This window comes from Caretta caretta, chromosome 13 (genome assembly GCF_965140235.1).
Source record: "Caretta caretta isolate rCarCar2 chromosome 13, rCarCar1.hap1, whole genome shotgun sequence".
Taxonomy (NCBI): Eukaryota; Metazoa; Chordata; order Testudines; family Cheloniidae; genus Caretta; species Caretta caretta.
In genome coordinates this window covers 9,102,503-9,126,494 of record NC_134218.1, presented here as the reverse complement: position 1 = coordinate 9,126,494, position 23,992 = coordinate 9,102,503, and the positions used below count along the sequence as shown (strand labels likewise).

The following is a 23,992-nucleotide window of genomic DNA, read 5'->3' as shown; positions in this document are numbered from 1 at the left end:
CAACATCCATCGTGTAGCAGATGGAACTTGATTGCTGCCCTGCCTGCTGAGCACTGTGTGAGACTAAATCATGCATACTGAATAAATAAGTCACAGTCATATATACTTGTGGAGCAAGAAAATATAAAATGTGCTGGGCTTCATGATGATGTGGTATATCTGGTTTTTTTCCCAGTTTGAGAGCTCCACACTAGTTCAAGGGTGGAGGGTGGGAGGGATTGCAGGACAGAAGAGAAGGTTGAAGAGGGAAAGGAAAGCTCCTGAATATCTGCTCCACCCTGTCCTTCCTTTAAACATGCCTCAAAGCCGCAGGTGACCCCTTGAAAGCCACCTGCCTTCCCTCCCTGCTCCTGCAAAGAACTCTAATGTAGCCAGCCCCAGGAGTGACTCTTGTTGTGCATTGTTATAGACTCAGACAGCAGCCCATGGAGTTCATGTCAACTGTAGTTGACACTAGCAGATGGTCCTGACCCCCAGGTAAGGAGCATACAGCATACAAAAGAGCGAGAGGATATGGAGGAAGGTCATTGCCAGATGAGAACAACCAAAAGAGCACTGAAAGAATAAATAAAATATACAAGAAAGGACAAGGAAAACAGACAAAAGGGAGGGGGAGAGAGAAGGAAAAATGGTCAGAAAGGAGGCAGTAACACCATAGAAGGGGAGCTGTGAGGGCACCCAGTCACCCATGCAAACCGGAGGGCTGCAGCGGGGGATCAGCATTGAGACTGCAGTGCTCTGTGTTTGGATTGTATGTTAAATCAAAGGGTGCGTCTCACCCAATTCAATCCATGGTGGGGGGTGGGGGGGCAAGCCTTAGCTCAGCTGTCCATACTCTCAAGTACTGTTCTCACCTTCAGAATTCAGGTTTGAGGCTGTAATGCTGATGTTACCATGGAGCAGGGGAGCCTCATGTGTGTGTATCTCTGCAGGTTTAGTGAGATAACTACCGTCTTGCTTATTGAATTTTTTTCTTGAGTGAATCAGTAACGTATGCATATGTTCACGGGCATATGTGTGTGACAAGCAGATAGACGTGCAGTGCTGAGAAATGACTTATTCCTGGAGATTTCAAACAAGAGCTATCAAATGTAATTAAAATTTGGTGGGGATGGGGAGCCAGATCTGAAAGAGAAAGATATCGGCTTTGCACTCTGCTTTATCTCTGAATAGAGCCATTTCCGCTCCTGAAAATGCAGCAAGAAGGAGTCCAGTGAGGCTTCAGTTTGAAGATGATAACTTTAATTTTAGCTCAGAATTACTTTTTTTCAAAGACAATCTGACCTTTGACTTGTAAAAGTTATTGAATTGCTACATCTGACATAATGAAGGATAGCTCTGCTGATACAAGTCAGAGCAGTTTAGACGTAGGCATGAAATGCAAATATTAAGAGCACTAAGAATCAGGAAACACAAATGAGAGAGTCTGTATTAAAAATGAAGTCATCCTTTTTAATATTTAAAAAAATGTGATTTCTTTTAACCTTTTTTTTTCTTTTTTTTTTTTAATGTCCGCCCTCAGTCTGTGTGGCAGTTTGCTCTCTTCCCTGGATTAAATCTCAGTCCAGCCTATCAAATATAGCGTGATTATATTTGTTAAACCTTCTTGGAAAACCTACACAAAGGAGTAAAATCCCATCAATCATAGTCTCGGCAAAAGCAAAAGACTGAAATCAATATTAATACAATTAGCACCCTTACATGCTATGTATCAGAGCCGCATACGTTCTTTGACACAATGGGCCTGAATTTTAGAGCAATTGCCACTTCAATTGAAGTGAATGGGACCTGGAGATACCAGCACATCTGAAAAATCTAGGCCATTATACATTAGGAATCTGGTAGGGAAAAGCATCATAGCAGGTGGTATAATAGGAGGAATTCACTAAGGGCCCATTGGGCAAGCCTACTTGAGTATCGGTCTTAAAGTGACAGTCCTGTTTCTCTAGACAGCAGTTTCACCAAACTCCTTTTATGTGGCGTTTTCATTCTTCATTCATCAATATTTCAGAATCTGCCCCTGAACACTGTCCCTGATTTTTATGTCAGTGCAGGGATTCAACAGTGCTCACTGGTACTGAAATGAGGGAAAGTGACAAAATTAAAGCTGCAATGCTCTCCCAGAGCCAGATGTCTCCCCATTGGCCAACTTAAGTCAGGCACAATACAAGACTTTCATATCCAGTCCTCCTCCCGAGCCAGCTTCGATAAATACCTTCAGCACACGACCCATGTAGTGCAGCCATCTGTTCCATATAATGAAGGAGCTATCCATTTTTTCTCACCTGATTACTGATTGTTCCAGACTATTGTTGATTGCGTTGTTTTATTAATTACTCATTTTGACATGCTGTATCTGTCCCTTTTATTCTGAAAACAGATGGTCTCGATTTCCAGCATTATTATCAATAGTTATTCCTAATAAGATGGAGTCCCAGTGCCATTTTAACTGAGAACTCAGCGGTACAGTGCTGGCTATTATAATGTTGCATCACTGATGCGGTAGCTAATGTTGAGACAGGTTTCCCATTCTTAACTATACATGGGTCTCCCCTTTGGAGAAATTGAATAAACATTGGGCAGGGACCATCTTTTTGTTCTGAGTTTGTATGGCGCCTAGGACAATGGTTGCTCTACATGACTAGTGCTCTTAGGTGCTACAGAATACAAATAATAATAACAATAGTATCAACAATTATGAGATCTCTTCACTTACTAATTACCACATGTCATTGTGACCACAAAGCAATGTGAGATTCCATGGTACATTGCTGAAGTTCTTGTGACTAGTGCAAAATAAACTCGTGGCATTAATAAAAGTAAGCAAACTTAGTCTTTGGAGATTGCCAAGTAACAATTACTACTTTACTTTAATGTAGTGATTTGTTAGCCGTGGAGAAAATGTTTCTTTTAGCTGATAAAATTATTTGTGTTTCTATTTACTATTATTATTTTAAAATGATTTTTAATATTGGGCCCTGTTGTGAAACGTTATGTATCCTGCAGCACCTAGATGAAAACCAGATATCTGGTTTCTACTGGAAAACTGACATTCCTATAGTTTAATTTTTGGAAAGAATATAAATGCTGAAGTCAACTCCATCTTTCATCCAGCGAATTCTGTCACTGACATCATGCTTCCATTGTGTTTATTTCCAGCTGAGGGCTCATGCAGTGGATATGAATGGAAACAAGGTGGAAAACCCTATTGACCTCTACATCTATGTGATTGATATGAATGACAACAGGCCTGAGTTTATAAACCAAGTCTATAATGGATCTGTTGATGAAGGATCTAAACCAGGTAGAGTTGGAAGAGCTCTTATGATAAGCCTAAGGCTTCAAATATAAAGCACAAGTTGGTTTGATCACATGTTCCATGACTCCTCTTGATGCTCAGAGATTGTTATTTTTTGTAAAAGATTGGTGAAAACTTGAAAAGTTTAGCTGAACTACCATAAACGTTGAAGGGGAGTAGGTGTAGACTTGGATAAAATGGGAGCTGCATCCAAATCACACTACTTGGAAGTTTTGTTTGCAAAAGCAACTGCTGAAGCTTTGTAAAATCAAACCAGGTGTTGCCTGTCTCGAATGTTTGTTACATGTATAGAGTTCTACAGCAACATGTAATCAGTACAGTAATAATGACAGACTCCTAATAAGAAAAGCAAACCCTGCAATGATCTTGACTTTTACCTGACTGTATGTTTGAAATACTGTATATCTATCTGACTGAAAAGTAATCCAGTCATTTTTAAGATCAGTATTTTCCATCCACTCAGAGTCCAGTAAAGTCTGTGTCCCAAGTTGTGGAAAAACAACTTACTCATATGGGACCTGATCCAAAAATTATTGTAGTAAATTACAAGGTTCCCACTGACTTCATGGTGTCTGATCTCGTGCTATGGTTTTTCTGCCTATCATGAATTACGCAGAGATCTGAGACCAGGTTTTCAAAAAGTTAAGTGTGCAAATTCTCATGCAAAATCAGTGAGTGCCTAATTTGTGCATACAGTTGAGATAATGGTGCGAGCATAAGCACATTTTAAAAGTCTTTGGAAAGATTTAGCCTTTTTTAACATTTCTCTTCCAAATATACTATTAATTCATTATTGGGGGTAAAGCATAAATTGGCAGTTTAGAATATGGTAAATGGTTTGCTTTAGCTTATTGCTGAATATAACTAATATGAATGCATTCATTATCTAATGAAGAAGTGGAGATTGTGTTGTGAAAACTATTGCCACTAGTTTTAGGTAAACTGCTATAAAATACAAAGCTCCTAAAGCCTTAATGAGATTCCCCCCCCCCGCCCCCTGAATAAATTTATTTTCAGTTGTTTACAGGTAGAAGGGTTAAACATCACATGGCTTTTGGTTTGTGTCAGCAAACATTTATCATTACTTCTCTGCTGCCTGAGGGAGTTGTCATAGAGAAGTCTCCTGAGGCCACTATTTTTAACAAGGTGAATTGTAATCCTGATTGATTGTCTTTCAGCAGTGTGAAGAATGGCTCTTGTGGTGACATGTAGTGGGGACAAAGTGTGACATTATTTCTTGAGGAAAGAACATTACATAGCTTCCCGCTTGGTATGTTTGAGGTAGAGATGCACCAAAGCTTCAAAGTTCTCATCCAGATTCTGATCCTCAGAGTTGGGCTGTAAAGAAACTGAACCGATCATTCTAATGACTCTTTCACAGAGGTTTTTTTCCCCCTTTACACTAAGGCTACATTGGGGCTTCCACGTACAAGTTATCAAGATCTGAAATGCTGATTGAAATAAGCCATGATGCTCATGACATTTCCATAACAGATCAGACTTCCCACATCTTATTCTAAAACAAATCAATATTGAAAGTGTTCCCAAATGTTCAACTTGCTCTGCTCATTAGGATGATGAAAGGAGTAAATTGCAGTCCTTTCTTGTTTGAAATCCAGATAAGCCTATAAGCCATTAAATCAGAATAGGACTACAAAATACTTGTGCCTCTGGTTATACCACTGATTTTTGGTATTCTGCATCCCAGACCAGTGTGCCTGCCTTTAAGGCAGGTAAATGGGAAGCAATCTGTTTTATTCAAAAGCAATTACATTTGCCTTTGATGTATTTGTTTCCCCTCCTTTCTTGTTTAATCAGTATTCTTTTAAAGGTTTATAATCATTGAATTTCTGTTCCTTGCCTCTGTAAACCCGTCTGGGGACTTGGGTGTCTGATGCCCTCTTTCTGCGAAACGTGTCAATAATTGTGAGGTTATGTCTTTGCAATAATAACGGAGAGGTCGTAGAGTTAGGTTGTGCAACCTGTGCACTCCTCACCCATTTCAAACCAGGGCATCACTGGTTTTTTTGGCGACATATATAACTAAGGTTTCAGAGGAACAGCCGTGTTAGTCTGTATTCGCAAAAAGAAAAGGAGTACTTGTGGCACCTTAGAGACTAAGTCTCTAAGGTGCCACAAGTACTCCTTTTCTTTTTATATATAACTAAAATGACATACACAGCATATTTAGCTAAACATGACGCTCCCAGAGACTTGGAAACATCCTTTTTCACTCAAGTTATTTCAGGAAATTATAGTAATAAGAGGGTACTACACTAGGTCTCCGTACAATGGAAAAAAACTTGAAGCCAGGATTCCTAATTATTCATCACAACAATCGACAAATGAAAGATATAACAAATATTCCTACAGAAAACAAAAGGCAAAATATGTTCACTATTGATTCAGCAGTGCATTATATGTATAGACACACACACAGTTCTGCTTCAAGCAAGCTGAAAAAAAGTCCTCTGTGATATAGCAGATCAGCATTCATTGCCATAAAAGGCACATTTCACTCCTATTGAACTCTTTCTTGGGACTTTGACTATTCATCTCTGACTAGCCCCTTGATTACTCTTTCTGACACTTGCTATGTGTCCATGTACAGTGGTCAATATTGAAAAGACTATATTTTTTTCAGTTACCATATTATAGAGGAATGCCACAGGTATGTTCATGTATTTTAACTTAGGAAAGTAACTGTAGTACCCTCGATAAACATTGACTTTAATAGCAACCACTACCAGGGGCCAAAGTCCTGTTGAACTTAGTGGAAATTTTGCCCAAATGAAAATTTGTAAAGAGCTCAAGATCTGACCCATGGAAATCTCCCAGAGATCATCAAATATATGCAGCTGAGCAGAGCACAATGACCTTGAGATACAAGGGAAAGCCCCTGTGAGGCTGATTAACAGGATCACTAGAGCGGATCAGCTCTGAAGTGAAAAACAAGGAACTCAGTTGTGCTGTTACAGCACATCTCTGGGTAAGGGGCAGAGTGGACCTGCCCCAGCTCAGGAGGAGCTGCAGAAGGGATTGTGCCTCAAGAAGATGCTGCAGCATGCTCTCTTCTTAGCAGCCAGCAAAGCTCCAGTGAGCAGAGTGAAGAGGAGCAAGTATTTTGCTTACTCCCTGTCACCTTTGGGGGGGGCTACTGCCCCTGGGGAGACAGCAGAAGGGAAGATTCCTGATGGTCAGGAGAGCCCAGGAACTGCAAACTGTGCCTGGCCTTTGCTGTGAGTGGTGGGGGTCCAGTCAAAAGATGGCCTAAAGAGTTCGGTGCCAAGGATCCAAAAGAAGGTGTTGAGCTTCAAGATGATGGGAATGCAGATGAGTGGGTGAGCTACAAGTGTGCGATGTGGCTAGTTCACTCTGTCTACCTAGCTTCCCAGTGTGTCACCCCAGGTTTAATATGGATTCACTTCCTTCAAACATAGAAATAGCCTTCCTTGGCCATCTAGACCGACCGAGAGGCAGGAGAAGGCTGGTAGAAGGATGGAGAGATTTAGTCAAAGAGGGTCCGAACTCCTTTTTGGTAAATGGGCCTTAATGGAATGCCTGGCATTCAGAATCCAACAGACTGCCCAGGTTTCCAGAGAATGTATTGTCTGAGGGGTGCAAGCCACCACTGAAATCAGACCTGGACAGGAATGCTGACCTGAGCTCATGTATTATTAATCTATTATTATTCTTGAGTAAGATTGTGCTCTCCTTAAATTGAATAGTACCATATGCCAGGAGTAGTCCCTTTGAAATTAATGGGATTACCCCTTGCAGAGTAAGGTACTACTCAGTATGAATAGGGGTGTCACTCTCTGGTCCTTGTACAATCCCCAAATGTGTGCTAAATGCTGTATTGAAATGTATCTCTTTCCCCTCCTTTGATACTCTGAAATAAATTCTTCCTTGCTGTTTCTAGTTTATTTAGTATAAGGGTATGCAGATGAACCCTTTAGTTTTTCAAATGCAGGGCCTTCCAAACCAACACAACATGAATAGTTAGTTGTGTGACATTTTTCCCCACAGAATCAGCTCCCCCCCACCACACACAGACACTCAAGTTGGTTTTGATTTAATGCACCACTGTTTGAAAGTGTATCTTAAAAGTCCATGTTTTACTCACATTGAGTAATGTTCTGCTTCTTTGAACTTTGCCTCTGTATGAAGAACACAGCTAAGTTTAAAAAATGCTGCTGAAAGCTAGCGCTGAAATTCCCCTGGCCCCTCCGGCAGCCTTAATCAGCAAAGTTCTAGTTCCCTCATAACTGTAGAACTTTCCTTTCAAGAGCTGATAAAGCTGTATGGATTGCATAGCTGCTTTTCTGAATGTAGTACGTGCTGCAAGAATTCTCTTGTACCTTGAAAGCTTATTTCTGTGAACCAGGGCAAACTAGCTTATTGGGTAATAGCCAGGGGAAAAAATTCTTTTTCTTCTACTTCTTGCCATGCTTCGCAGAATCCTCTTGCAAATATTTTTACCAGTTACAGCCTGACACAAACTGTAGCTACTAGAGTTTTACAGCAGTGCTTGTACAGGATTGAGGGATCCCAGGAATATTTTGTGAGTAATGTTGGCTGCGAATTGGATTTTCCATTTCATGGGAAATTCTGTGATTTTGAATTTCCCCCCCCCCTCCCCAAAAGAGAATGAAAACAAAACAAAAAATTGAAATTTCCCATGAAATGGAATTGTGGCAAAAGTTTAATTTCAGTGTGATCAGAATGTTGTGTTTTGACAAAATCTAAATGTTACATTCCAATAATGACTTTACATATTATATTATATAATATGTATTTAAAAATTGAAATGAAAAGATGTTTTGAAATGGGAAATCAAAACATTCTGCTCTAGAAAGGTCAAACAAGTATCAGCCTTATCAGAATGCTTCACTCCAGCAGCTTTTTGTTTTTGTTTTTTCAAAATGAAATTTTGTCAAAATTTTGAAAAAAACGTTTCACTTTTGACAAACTGGCATTTTCCTCTGGAAGAACCTTCAGTTGGAAGATTTCCAACCAGCTCTGTGTGGGAGGCATTTTAATATTAACCCATCCACTATCTCCCCCCTACCTATGGCCTACGTGAAATACTGGACCCTTTGAAGCCCATAGCAAAACTCCTGTTGACTTCCATGATGCCAGAATTTCACCTCCCCCTGTTTTTTATTTGATTCTTTAGCGCATAGTTAAACTGAAGGGCAGAGCTGATGCCAGTTTCTTACTCCTGAATGAACTGGAAGAAGCTCTAAGCATCATGGGTAAACCTCCAAAGGAATGGAACATTATAATTGTTACTCCTTAAGTGAAAAATGTTGTAATTAAAATTCACTGCCTCCCCCTAACTCCATGCAATTCTGATAGTGTGATTCTTGATATTGATGTCACCTAAAAAATTAAATAGTTGGGAGCAAAATCTACATGTAGCAAATTGAGTCAAAGAAATCTCATAAAAATAAATATTCTATATAATATCAGGGCTTTTTTTAAAGCAGTTTATGCTATTAGTGTCCCAGTTGTTTGTTTATTTATTTTATTTCTATGCTAGCAGAGATTCCCTTGAGAGATTAACACCATGGACTAATGCACAGATGGGGCCAGATACTTGAAAGTCATCTGAATATTAAGAATTTAAATCTTTAGCCTCAGCGATTTGAATAGAAAAAGCCAATTATGGGGCTGAATTAGTTTTCAAATTAAACTGCAATTTAAGGCTTGTGAAATTAATCCTTTAAGGCACAGAGTTGCATTTATACATACACTTGTATGAAGCACTGAGGTTCTGAATTCCTGGCTCTTTCCTCTCATTCACCTGATAGTACAGTTAGCAGAGAGATGCTCATCATCCTGAAGGTTGTATTTCCACTTAAATTACAAGGGGGGGAAGTGCCGTAGGTGGTAAAATTGTTGTGAGAGAGGAAATGAAAATGGCAAAGGTAAAGTTCCAGAGTCAGTGGCAATAAGAGCCATCATTTTTAACTGCTGGCAACAGACAGTAAGTGAAAAATACTTCCTTCCCATTCAAATTTGAATCAATCCAAAAACACTAAGATGCCGCTAATAATCTCAATTTGAATACAGTCAGTCTTGTTTTACAAGCTTGGAGGCAAATCATTTTCATTATTCTTTATTTAAGGCCTTGATTCAGCAAGGCACTTAAACGAGTGCTTAACTCTCTCTTAAGCCAATCGGACTTCGATACATGCTTAAGCAATTTGCTGAATGAGGATGATCTTAAATATGTGCTTAACTTTAAGCACGTCTACAAGTGCTTTGTCCTGTCAGGGCCTTAGTAAATGAGGACTATTCAGAAAAATCCATAGCCAGACTTTTATACCACTATTAAGTGCCCAGTGGAATGGGCAAGTCAAAGACATCATAACATACTCATGAACTGGAAACAGTGGGTTACCACTTACCACATCCCAACATCAGTGTGTATACATGAATATATAGGGCCAGGTCTTCATCATATGTAAATTGATATAGCTATATTGATTTCAGTGGAACTACAGTGATTGACACAGCTGAGGAACTGATCCACCGGGAAAGAGAGACTTATACTTGAAACTGTGTGTCACAGCATGTGTGTGTGGTGGGTGGGTGTAGACCCAGAAATATGATGAAAGTGTCTCAAGTGTCTTTGACTCTTGAAATTGTGAAATATTATTCACGTTAGTTTTGGACAAAATTAATGATACCCGTACCCTTAAAAATCTAAGGTTCTTTACAAAATGAAAAGAAAGACCTAAAATGTATGCAACTTAAGTGTGACACAGCAAGAGAAGAATCTGCCTCTCTCAACATGACCCAGATTTACTCACTTCGGTCATTATTACCATTCACGATCAAATTCCACATTACTATGTATACAGTGAAATCTTGTGGGGGATCCTACCCTGCATGAGAGTGTGTTTTTCTAATTGCATTTTCTTCCTAATCATCCCTAGAACTAGGAAAGCATAGAAATAGCAAGAGTATCATCGTCCTTAAAGGGATAACACTTAAAAACTCGTCTGATTGCCTTATTAACAGAATATGATTCAGCAGTTTTCTCAGTCTTACCAGATGCATTATCACTATGTTCATCATACAGTCCATTTAAACATCTTAATGCTGCCTCAGTCTGTTTGGATAGAGGCTATTTTCATCCTTGCATTTTGTAAATTATTAAAAATGGCTTCATCCGACCCACCCTCTTCTCTCTCTGACACGTTGGGCATAAATTTAGGAAAGACAATATCCTCTTTCAAGGCTTTTGCTCAGTCAAGCACCATTCTGTGATAAGAAAGTGCTCATACGCAACCACATTTTACTGCTTTCCATTTTGTGTCAAAACTGGGTAGTTATGGAATACTTTGCTTAGTTAGTTTTTTAGTATAGAAACAGCCAGTCCCAACAGCAATGCAGTGAATTATTGGGCTCAAGAAGAAAAAAATCCACATCCAAAAACTCTGATGCTTTTCTCTTCAAAGAAAATGGCCAAGTTGATGTAAAGCAAAATTGGCTGAAATAATCTTCTGAGACGAGTCTGGAAATAAATTATAGCAATACAGTAGCCCAACCACTGCAATGTTTTTACCAAACAACCACAAATAATGTACCATATACCTATGGGAAAACATAATCAAGACACATTATTTAAAAGAATAGAAATGAATAAGTTGATAGCAATGAGGAGTTGTGAAGCATCATGCTAACCAGGCGGTAACTACGCTTCCAGGGGTCCTCCAGCAAGTAGTGAATAGTCAAAAACAATCAAGAAGCTGGTACTCTGTTGAATCTGCCATGGGGGTGTGTGTGTGTAACATATTGTGTAAGAAAACTACGCAGTCCACACAGTTTCCCCTTGTAGACTAAAGGACACATTTTCTGCTGACCTAACTGCATTGAAGTCAGTGAACTTTAGCCCTCCCTGTTCACTTAGCATCACCAAGTCTTATCAGATTACATCAAATGAAAATATCTAAATATGCTTGAAAGGATGGAAAGCAAATCTTACATCTTTTCTGGAGACATCCTGTGCAGCTGCTGTGACAGAGCCAGCAATTTCCTTTAATATCCTTAAAAAAACCTTATTGTCTTAAGTTTGTCTCTTTGGGTCCATTGTACTAAATGCAAAGGTTATATATTATTGTGGCCCAGGATTGTATGTAACTGCTCTAGGGGAGAGATGTGATGACAAGCCTGAATGGACCAAGGACTATATTGAACAATGTGCCAGACAAGAATGGTCTTTTGAGACAATACATGTGTTCCTAGAAAATACCTAAGGAGAGGTTAATACAAATCCCTCACCACTGGTTATGCAAAAACCCAGTCTTTTGAAGCTATGCCCTGAGGAGACTGTTTTTGTCTGCATATCACCTATTACATGAGACCAATGACATATGCCTAAGCTGTATAAAGGAAAGACTATTTGTTCACGGGTGTGCTAGTTCTGAGCTAAAGCTGTGAAAGCTTGTAACCACAGAAAACTCCTTTGTGTGGTTTGAAGGACTGACTCCTACCAGAGCCCTTGTTGGAACTGCGAGGTGATCTCTAGTAAGCTTATTAGCATGTTTGTAGGGTTTTTTTAAATACATTTTCTCTGTAATGCTTTCACTTTAAGAATAAATGTGCTTGCTTATAAAGAGCTGTATGGCGACCTTTGGTTGATGGCAATTACAGCTGTTCATAGCCTTTGGAGAGAAAGTAAAGCATACACACTGGCCTGTTTAGGCAGTCTGGCTTGCTGAGAATATCACAGTGTAGGTATTGAAGAGTGCAGGTTGGGAAAAACTCCATTCAGGAGCAAGAGATACATGGGTCTCTGCTCAAGAGAGTCGACAACTGAGGATCTGGGACCCTAGAGTGGGAGCTCTTGCTGGACCACAGGGGAAAAACATTGTTGCAGTTGCCCTAATACATTCTTCCAGTTCTCAATCTGTTGAATGTTAAGTACCATCCATTGTATATTTTGTTTCTTTAGTTGCATTAATGGCCTCTCTCATAGCTCAACTCTACAAAGAAATGTTGATAGATTTTTCTGCTGTGCACTTTAATTTCCACTCTGTCATGAAAAAAGCCTAACACTTTTTTTATTCTATTTTGGAAATTATGAAACTACATTATAATTGTATAGACTGCTTTCTCAGTGAAAATTCAAGATGCACAATGGTATTGTACAGTGTATGTGGAGGCCCAGATTTTGTAGAAAAATGTCTGCAAAATTTCACTATTTGCATATGCATTTGCCATCGGACATCTGTCTTTCTGTCTGCATGCACAGTTATAGCTGTGCAATGTGTGTGTGTGTGTGTGTGTGCAAATTAGGCACATTCATTCATGCTTTTATGCAAATTGTGTTTGTTGCTCACACTTTTGAATATTTTGTCCTAAATCTCTCTTATTCCACTTTTTGAGTTTACTGCGAGAAGCAAGTGGTTCCATTTACTAAACTGCCTCATGAGCAGAGGAGGTTCATCCATTTGGACAGAAGTCTGTTTGCCTCTCTTGGAGTTTTACTTCACATAACTTCTCTGTGGTGCTTTCAGTCTCACCAGGCTCCAGACTACATTCCCAAATCATACAAGAGTTCACCTCAAATCTGGCTAAACTCTGTGTGATTTGTACTCAGTGCATGCATTAGTTTTCTTTCCCAAGATGTTTATTTTGTTCTTCAGTTCCAGATGACAGCACCCTTTCTGATTTTTTTCAATCATCTCTCTAGACCCATTTGTTCTCTTTATTCACATTAGCTTGTCTCTTCGTGCCTTGTTTGAGGTTGAGAATCTGATGTCTCCAGTAATTAGGGAGTGACATCCTCTGTGAATTAGGTTAATTGCTTGAAAGGTCAAAATATGCCATTGATTACAAAAAAAAAATGGTAAAAGAGCATGCCAGGAGCTCTCAGCTGCTCCCCAGGGAGCGGCATCTGAAAGGAAAATGCTGCTTCTACTTTACTTTTCTGTCTGTGTGATGCAGGGTACAGTTTAGATTAGACATATTTGCAATTTATTAAATCTGCAACAGAATTTCAAGCATCTGTCTCATCTCCATGCCTTATACTTGTTTATTTAATTGGCACTATTTATTTATTTTGATGACACTGCTGCATAAATTTGGAGGGTCTGATTCTCATTTTGCATTTGGGGTGATGAGAGTGGTAAAAATGGCTTTTTACCATCTATTTAATCCATTTTTTGTGCACTGGTGAGCTTTAGTCGTAGATACTACAGCAGTTGTCTCTATGCTGGCCTCAAGTTCATATCTTCTAAATTGCCTCTTCTATCATCTTCACTGCTTCTTTACATTTAGTAGTGACAACTCTCCCTATTATTCATTCATTACATTGATTATCCAGACAATACTTCATTGATTTGAAAATAGTTATTCTGGCATTTCAGTGGCTTCGAACTCTTGCCTCTCCTTATTTGACTGAAATAGTATGTTTATTTTATTTCCTTCTCACTCTCATAGGCTATGGCTTTGCACTTGTGTCTGTCTTCCTTTCCTACATTTAAAACTTTGAACGATCCTGGTTTTAGTTTTTGCCCCCCTTGTCCTTGGCTGACAAAATACAAGGAATGAAATGCTGGCCGCATTGGCGTCCATGATAAGACTCCTGTTCCTTCACCCAAGAAAGTTTAGAACTCCATGATGGTCTCTAGATCAAAATATAGTGCTTAGTTTAGTCAGGGCTAGTCTGATTCCGATTTGATTTTATCATATGTTATTAACTACTGAGGTAGTGTGACCTAGTGGAGAAAGTATTGGACTGGGACTCAGGAGATCTGGGTTCTATTCCCAGCTCTTCTTCTAGATGACTTTGGGTACGTTGCTTCCCCTCTCTGTGCCTCAGTTTCCCCATCTGTAAAATGGAGATATGGTCAGTGGTCTCCCTTGTAAAACACTTTGAGATCTTCTGATTTAAAACTGCTGTATAAGAGGTATTATTATTATTGTTGTTTCATATTCATATCTATGGGGTTGTTCTCAGGTTCTGCAGTGCTTCATGAAGGACCTGCATTTTGGTGTATCAAACACAGCTGGTCACAGCCGTAAGGCACCCCATTTACAGACAAGTGTAACTCTTGCACTTACTTCAGTTGTAAAGGATCATGGTTAAAAGTGGCAAGGCCCAAAATGTCCTACCATCACACAAGCATGTTTTCTACTTTCAACTAGTCCCTTGATAGTTTAAAAGAATATCAGCCCCCCAAAACAAGAGCTTCAGTGGACCTAAAATGCCAATGCCAGATTCTCCAGTGGTGTGAATTGTTGTGGCTCCATTGATGCCTTTTGTTTACATTAAGAATCTGTCTCAGCGTGGCGGCTGGATGAAAATCATGTTCTGGTCCTGCAAACTGGCAAAAGATTGAACTTGAAGTTGCTTCTCAGAACAAGAGTCTTGTCCATTTTGATTTTTGCTGGAATCACAACAATGAAATCATCAAGGAGAGGAGAACAAAGGCAAAGTGCAATTTTCATACACAAGTCCAAGATGGACAATGGACTGATTCAACCGGGAACCTAAGATTTTCAGATGATTGCTGCCTTCAACACTGAACAAATATTTAAAAGTTATTATTGTAAGTGGAGAAGTATTCGTATAACTGTAGCACCCGGAGAACCTACTCAGGTTTGGGATCCCATTTTGTACAAATATAGGGCCAGATTTTGCTATCCTTATTCTCTGAGCCATACCTTATTCTGCAAGAGGTTTCTTTGGAATGAATGGTATTGCTTGAAGAGTAAGGTACTTTTCAACATGAGTAAGGGTCTGAGAATCTGACCCAGGGAGTATAAGACAGCAATTATCAGGATGCTTTTAAATTAGAAATTGACAGTTTTAGGAAAGTATTACAAATTTTGTGCTACTTTTAAACCATGAACTTTCCATCAGTGATCGCTTTATTCTTCTACCAAAATTGGTATGTAGAGCATTCACTACATGAGCTTTGCAATTTGGGGGGGGGGGGGGCAGTGGGAGGGCGGGGGAAAAAAGGAGGAAGGGGAGGATTCCATCAGTTCAAAGCCATTATTAACTTGGGTTAAAGAAGATCTAATGTAATATGGTCATCACTACATGTCTGCACATAATGATTCATTCCTTTTCTATGGGGAGATGATTAAATTAAGTATCTTGTAAAACCAAATTAGACTGAGAAGGTTAACCAACCTTTAATGATTCTGTAACATTTACCAGCCGTTTAAAAACATAAACTGTAAGACACAGCTCAATAAAGAATTAAAGTTATCACTGAAAACTGCATGAAATTTTAGCCTGTCTGTTTCTACACACGAACAGATGAGGGTGGGGGTTATTTTATGTATTTATTTATTGCATTGGTATGAGGCGTAAAGGACAGAGTGGAAGGCTTTTAGTTTTTTGATAAATACCCCATTAGCTCTGCATTAAGTCTAACTAATAAACATCAGTCTTGTTTTTACCCACCTTAGAATAGTGGTAATTATGATGCAATTGTAACACGAAAACATTACAGGCCATCTTTTCAAAGAGGTGTGAGTGCAACTGTTCTCAGATTTTGTTTGCACAATTGTACATCTTAACACTGTGAAAACCCAATCTTTACTGCACAGAAATGAGGTTGCACAGATGTGAGAGAGATCAGAGGTTGAAGACAAAGGGAAAGCGAGGGCAGCAATTAGTCTGCAGTTCTTTATTATTAACATCTGAGCCAGAAAGAACCACTCAGGTCCCAGGATGACTTTGCAGAGCTAAACATTTGAGTGCATGCATCTGTGCATGTATAGAGAGATACAAATATTATCTTTTTTTTACTTATCAAATGGGTATGTATGGTATGATCTTGAATCACTGAGATACAAGGAACCCCACAAAGCCATTTTTACATAGTAACTTTTCCATGCAGAACTGCACTTCAGTAATCATTTCCAAACTGAACAAGAATCAATCTTAGGGCTCGGGGAAGTGAGTGCCAAGTCGCTAGGATGTGAATATGAAGCACAAAAGCCATTCCGCACTAACTCCCTGTGTAGAAACTCTCATTCTGCACTAAGTGGATTAACCATCTTTATCAGCCCCCGCTCCTCCAGCCATAATATATTCTGTAAGGCTCTGTCTTGCACTTAATGGTTTCTTTATCACTTTCTCTAATCATGTGCACATCCCACAGAAAGTCCAATCAATCTGAAGGGGACGTTTTCACACAGTGACACTCATAGGGTATGTCTAGACAGGGGCTGGAGATGTAATTTTTTGCTCAGGAAAATATACCCATGCTTGCTCTGATCAGTCAGTGTAGTCGCCGCAGCACTAGCAATGGGATGGGCTAGCTGCCGTGAGTACATGCCCAGGGTTTCAGATGAGATCATACTTGGGCAGCTAGCTTGCACCTGCTGCTTGCGCTACCATGGCTGCATTGCTATTTTTAGCATGCTAGCTCAAATCAGAGCTAGTGTGGGTATGTCTACCTGAGCTGGAATTACCCCCATCAGGTCTAGCGTACGCATACCCTCTGTCTCAGGCAGGCAGGAGATCAGGGCAACGGATGCCTTGCTATTTCATATATTCAACTGTCATCTTGTTGAAATAAATTTGCATTACTTGACAAAGTAATGTCCAGAAGGCTGCATTCGTTGTAAAACGGAAGACATGCACTGTCAAGTGCAGATTCTTGGTGTCTTCTTTTTAATGATATGATATGCCAAGTCATATGTTAACTTTGACTCAGTTGAGAAATGAACTTGGCACATTAGTTAATGAAGAGCTAATGTACAGTGCTCTTGTCAGCACTCTCTGTGCATGATAATTCAATCAGTTGCTTAGGAGGGTTGTTCAACAGGTGTAACAAACTTGATTTAATATTGACATGATTTACTAGAAGGTGTATTTTATTTAATCTATGTTGTACCTGATGTGATAAGAAATGTTTCTATTTCAACAGGTTCTCTACTGATATTCGTAGATCATGTATCTGTTTTAGTGAAATTATATCAGAGACCTCTTTCAGATGATATGTTTCAGAATGTGATACACGACCTGGGTTTGATCAATGTTCTGTGCTTCATCAGTTCATGTGTTCTCTCTCTTAATGAGGTCTAGGTTGTTCAGTGTGTGAGTGCATGAGCTCTTCAGATCAGAAACGCACTAAATTCATGCTTATACAGTGCTTGCAGAACTAACGGGCTGAGTATTAATTATCAGAAACCCATGACTGCTTCAAATCCTGTCTCGGGTTACGAGGGAAAATAGGTTTGGTCATCTCATTCTAGCCCCCACATCTTAAAAACCACGTTGTAATTCATCACTGTTGGCAGTGGCTGACCCAGAAGTGGAACAGTAAGGCAGTAGACACTTTAGCAAGGCTCTTTGGAACAGCTTTCGCAGTGTCAGTCCATGATATCGGATGGAAAAGACCTGTGGGATGATAATGGCCGTTTCTTTGCATGCACAGTGGCACACAGCCAGCACTGTTAGCCTGTTACTTTAATTTCTGCTAAATTCAAACACACACACTATGTGGGCTAGATTGGGCTGTCCTTACATTGGTGAACCCTTACTCATACGAGTAGCCCAATTAACGTCAGTAGGAATCCTCACTTGAGTAAGGGCTGTACAGTCTAGCCCTATATGTGTGCCTAGATACTACAATGATGAGTACTGTAAAAATAGATATAATTTATTTCAATTAAAAATATAGAAACAAGTATCCCTGTGCAAACTATTTAGATGCGCTAACAGTAGTTAAATTTGCAGTCACAAAGATGCCCAATACCACAGCAGCTTATGCCCATCCCACTCCACCTAGATATATACAGAATATGTGGATGTATGTTTATGGTATTCACTTCAGCAGGCCATATTTTAACAATCTACCTTTTTTTCACTGAACACTACAATACCCTGAGAAAGTGTCCAGCAAGAGCAGTGTCTTGGTTAAGATGGAGTAAATATGTATAATACTGAATACAGAATACACACAATAATGGTAGGATTGTCACCTGCCCTTAAGACAGGTTTCAGAGTAGCAGCCATGTTAGTCTGTATTCGCAAAAAGAAAAGGAGGACTTGTGGCACCTTAGAGACTAACAAATTATTTGAGCATAAGCTTTCGTGAGCTACAGCTCACTTCATCGGATGCTGTAGCTCACGAAAGCTTATGCTCAAATAAATTGGTTAGTCTCTAAGGTGCCACAAGTCCTCCTTTTCTTTTTGCGAATACAGACTAACACGGCTGCTACTCTGAAACCTGTTCAGAGATTATTATCTCTATGGAATGCATTAAGATAACACACATTTCAAATCAAACATCTTGTGCAACATATTTTCTACTGAAATTTCTCCTATAAAGCATTTATCTAAGGATGGATTCTTTGTTTGTATCAGTTTTCACATCATTTACAGGAGAAAAAAGGAAATGCTACAAGAGAAAGGAGAACAAATCATAACTCATGCAATCTTGTTCCAAGTCAATGTTCCTTTTCTCAGCTCAAGTTTATTGATCAGAAAAATGTTAAGGTTGTTGAATACTTTGTTCTCATTTCACAAATGAGGACCAGGGTTATTGTAGAAAAATAGGACTTGCATGTATCACAGGAATTTGCCTTACACGTCTTTTAAAAAGCTAAAACAGCAAAATTCACAGGGATCTGCAGTACCATAGAGAACAAAGACAGTTTGGTTGTGCAAGCTGGAAAGAGTCCAGTGGGACTATGTGCACCTGCACAAGGATGTGATCCTGTTGGGGAGCTTCCTGCTAGCACCCCCAAAGGTGGTAGCTATCTAGAAGTGGGGCAGAGCAGTGATTACTGCGATGGCTATTATAGCTGGCGGAGTTCAGAAGGGCATGTGTGCTGCCACCATTGAAAGAGTGTCCATTTAGGGTGAGCTAGAATCCCTGCTGAGACTCCTTTGCGCCTCCTCCAGTGTGGGCCATGGATTGCCAGCCATAATCTGTCCCTCACTATGCATGACTCTCAAATGAGCAGCGTAATAACGATGCCCTCCATTTTTCTATTGATTCTTGTTTGTTTCTGTAGCCAGTAAACTTGGTCCAGCCCTGCTTTCCCCTTTCTCTTGTTTGGGTACCCTTATCATCAGTTACATATATTATTGCAGATCATTATTTGTAAGCTGTGTGTGCCCATCTTTTAAGTCATTCTTTCCACCCAATAATAACAAATGTTAGGCTGTCGTGCATCAGCTATTGGGGGGGGTGGGGGTCATAAGACCATGCAGCTGCAGGAGTCCATCCAATCAAGCAACATCCTCTACCATCATAATGATAATTTCCCACTTTAACAGAACACCCTGCTGCCAAACTCCAGTGATAATAAGCCTGTCATTGTGCTCCTAGCAATATCTGGAAAATAGGCTTTTTGCAAGGCAAATGAAGAAGCTGATGATTAGCAAGAAACAAACCAACGATTCAATACGTTGCTGGCCACACATACCAAACCATTGATTTCCCTCCCTGCTGGGCAACAGCTGTTTGGTTTGCTCTGCGGATAAGCTTTGTTTCTGCACTGAAAGGGTGCTGGCACCGCGGTGATGGACTTTGTTACTACAGGATTTGGAGGCATGGGGCAAGCTATGCTGCAGTGGTGCATGTTGGTGGGTCCTCCTGAAGTTGCTGAGAACCCCAGGAGACCTTGTACTGCTAAATTCTAGAAATATTCTCATAGCAAGGTAACTGGGCTGATTTTTGGAAGGAGAAATCTATACCTCTGGGAGGAGGCACAGGAAGCTGTAGAGGGCCAATGTTGCCTTAAAACATGCAATCCCTTGAAAAAACTATAAGGCTGGCGTTGATCATGAAACAGAGGAAGCTTGGTTATATATTATCATTATCCTTCCAGAGTATCCAATCCAAACAGGGATAGTATTTTCACAATATGCTTCTTGGATAATTAGGTAGATTTCAAATGCAATGCTCTTGCCTATTACATTTCTGAATGACACGCAGGTTTCCAGCTCACCAACCACGCATTACTGCTAAATGAAAAGATATTGATATTTTCTTTTCTCTTATTTCAAGGGACCTATGTGATGACGGTGACTGCAAATGATGCCGATGATAGCACTACAGCCAATGGGATGGTGAGATACCGGATTGTGACCCAGACCCCACAGAGTCCATCACAAAATATGTTTACCATTAATAGTGAAACAGGAGACATTGTCACAGTGGCTGCTGGACTTGACAGAGAGGTGAGATTCAAGGAAAAAATATAGATGTTTCTGGTTGTCACTGATTTACTGAACTGTAAAATCCAGATTTGGATTTACATCCAAATGTTCTAAAGCTTGGAGCCATTTGTATTCAGGATTCTGTTTCAGAGTGAAGCCATGAGGTTCAGATCTGGATGTGACTTGCACAAAGTTCAGAGGTGGGGATCTTCGGGTTCTGGTTTGGACCTTTCGTCCTCATCTTCCTCAGTCTATGAAACTGTGGGATAGTCTTAAAAGTTTTAAAAGCCTTATCCCTGGATAACTTAAACAAAGCCGTGGAAAATAAACTGTAGAGAACAGTTCTTCACCAGCAGGGCTCTGGACAAAGGTCTTTCCCATCTCTAACTTCTACAGGTCTTTAAATTTTATCTTTGGAAACAATTAGAGCACCATTGTGAACATTTTCTTAATTTCTTAATACATGTAATGATTAAACGTAATGCTAGATCCCAAACACTGCTTCATTATCGGGCATTAAAAAATTCACCCACTAGTGTTAGCGAATCAGCAAGGTCCACACTTAATAGTGATTATGTTGACAACACTAGGAAAACGTCTATTGCTGTTAAGGCATATTAAGGCACATGTGCTTTTGTTTTGAGAAGCACTCTTCTCTAAATAGATCTTCTTGCTGTCATTATAGAATATGCAAATGTTCCAAATGGAAAAAAGACTCTGTTATGTCATAAAAACTACACTCCACCAGCACAGATTAGCTAAAATGAGTCTCACAAGCCCCCTCCTCCCCCACCCTTCTTTGGAAATGCGCTTCTTATTAGATAAAGTCAGGCTAAATCCAGTGGTAGGCTTTCCAACCTCTCGCAGAAAAAATGACCAGATTATCATAAATGCTAGGATTTCCTGTCCCCAGAACCAGTCACAGAACCAGGAACAGAAAAGAAAGTGGAATGTCTTGTCCCTAAATTAAAACCAACTGGGTTAGCCCAGGCAGTGGAGATTCCTGTCCTCAAAATCCATTCTGATTAGCTGATGGTGGAGGAAGAATTTATGCCATGTCTTTTTCTCCATCATCCAACGATTGGTTGGGTTACCATCTTTCAAATGTTGAACATGGCGATCTTATTTTCTGAACTATATAAAAGTGATCGGTAGTGCTAATTGTTTACTGTACTGTGATCTCCCACTGATAATATGATGAACACTCTTTAAAAAAACCTCAACAGGCTCCACACCCTGCTATAGTTAAATTTACCGAGGTGTTTGTGGTTTTCTCCATTTTAAATCTAGGTGGCAATACCACAGAGGTAACTGTTGCAGCACAAGTCCAGTGCCCAGTGTACCATGTTTTTAATGGATGCCTTCCAAAAATTAGTTAAAATGATCATCTTTTTCCTCCCTTAACTATGCAACCCCTTTCTCTCTCTGGATAGAGACTAAATGGGTAAGAGGTCCCATTCAAAGGACTGGCGAACTGATTGGTTCTCTGAGATGCCAAAATTGTAGGAGTGGGAGGATGCTGAAATTTTCTGTCACTGTTTCTCCATTCATTCAGTCACTACAAGTTGCCTTCACTATGCGTCAAGGCATCTAGGTTCCAAAGCACTCTGTTGAGAGTTGGCTGCTGAACACTTTACTGTCAGTGTTTCTATCTGTTTCATTCAAATACCTCAGGCTGCCTTTTGCTTCAAGGCTACACTGAGGTTTCAGGATTCCATGTGGCTTCCATGCATCTCAATTCAGCCTGGGAGCCGAAATCCTAAACACAGCCTCAGAGCAAGGGAAGGTGGTCACTGGTGAACACAGAGAACTGGATAGAAACATTGACAGCAAGTCAGCAGCAGCTGGCAGAAGAGGGCCCCTGTGGCAGTCAGAAAGATTTGGAATAGAAACAAGGGGTGCTGGATGGAGCTGGCACAGAATTGGGGCTCACCCAAGGAGCAATGTTAGCTAGTGCTGACCCGGAGGGAGAAGGCTCAATGAAACTGCTGTCTGTGGAGCTGGTCAGATGAAAGAAGAACTTTCAAGAGATTGGATGTGAAGACAGGAAACAGAGCCGAGGAAAAAATATAACACTCCGGTTTGCCTCTTCCACAGTCTGATCTAGGCGACTTTGCAAACATGACAACAGGCATTTCCACATTCTCTCTCTTTACAAAATCAGAAACTTAACTGAATCGTAAGCAGATGCTGGAGCCTGTTGCAGACTTGTGGTAGAAGAGAGGTTATAGGCAGCACAGGAATCACTAATAGCCCTCCTAGAAATGACAGGACAGCAACCAAGTACCCAAAGCTGGATCCTAAATCCTAAGGGTGGAATCCTGTGGAAATCAATGGCAAAACTTCAGTTGTCCTACTGACTTTTAGGTCTTAGAGAGGTCCTAGTCTTTTTTAGTAATTTCAGTGGCTTAGGGCCAGGGGTGCAAGGCAAACGAAGAGCAAATCAACTTAAAAACTCACTGGCCAAAACAATCACACACAAAAACCAAGGCAGAATCTTTGGTTCCCACCTCCCACCTTTATCAGTTAGCATGTGAAATGTTTTTAAGGCCATATCTATGCTACAGAGCCAGCTGTGCTGGGATAGCCCCCTGTATAGGCACTGCATATGCTGATAGAAGTTCTTTTGCCAGCATAGTAAATCCACCTCCCCTAACAACGTTGGCTATTCCAAGAGAATCGCTCTTCTGTCAGTTTAGTTTTGCATCTATACTGCGGGTTCTGCTGGCATAGCTATGTCCCCTGGAAGTGTCAATTTTTCACACTCCTAGCCAGCATAGGTGTGCTGGCACAACTTTGTCGTGTAGACCAGGTCTAAGGCTCTCAGAAGAAGCTTGCATTTTGGGCCATCTTCCCTGTGACTTTATTCCTAGGAAATTGAGGCATGGTAGCAGTAAGCAGTTGGAATAAGGATATCGCTGGGTCCCATAGCTGGGTACAAGGTTGGACAAAAGACAGTGAATCCAAACCTCCCAGGTCCAGACATAATCCTTGGTGCTCCCTAAAGCAATACGATGTGTTTATTCCCAGTGTTTTTGTTGCTTTTCAGGTGGCACCAAGATAATACTTGGAATTGGAGTGAAGAATTTATATTTTATCAACCTAAAATCTTTTTTTTCTCAAATCTAAATAGAAACCTGTATCTGGGAACTTTACTAACCAGACCAAAAATGTGTGCTGAATTCTTGAAAGAATGGGGACTAAAGTAGATTTTTGTTGTCTGTCCATTGTTAGGAGCAGGAGCCAAATGGGAGCAGGATGTTGAGATCTGGATTATAATGTGAAAAAGTCTGATCCATGTGGTGAAGTTCCTATAAGATAAATTCTATGGGCTGAGGCCAAAATCATAATTTTCTCAGATGTTTATGTACATATCATACTGTCTGTGACATTGGACTGTTAGATGGTATTCATTAATGATCTGGAGGATGACATGGACTGCACCCACAGCAAGTTTGCAGATGATACTAAACTGGGAGGAGTGGTAGATACGCTGGAGGGTAGGGATAGGATACAGA

The 23,992-nt window shown here is 40.1% G+C and overlaps 1 protein-coding gene across 6 annotated transcripts in view; it reads left to right on the top strand.

Annotated features, from left to right (window-relative positions):
* The window catches only part of CDH4 (cadherin 4), a 671,722-nt gene that overhangs the window by 530,225 nt on the left and 117,505 nt on the right, over positions 1–23,992 (top strand). For all 6 annotated transcript variants that reach the window (XM_075118731.1, XM_075118732.1, XM_075118733.1 and 3 more), the window contains 2 exons: positions 3,160–3,304; positions 20,323–20,495. In XM_075118731.1, the coding sequence (XP_074974832.1) occupies positions 3,160–3,304; positions 20,323–20,495 (318 nt within the window). The remainder of the gene's footprint in view (positions 1–3,159; positions 3,305–20,322; positions 20,496–23,992) is intronic.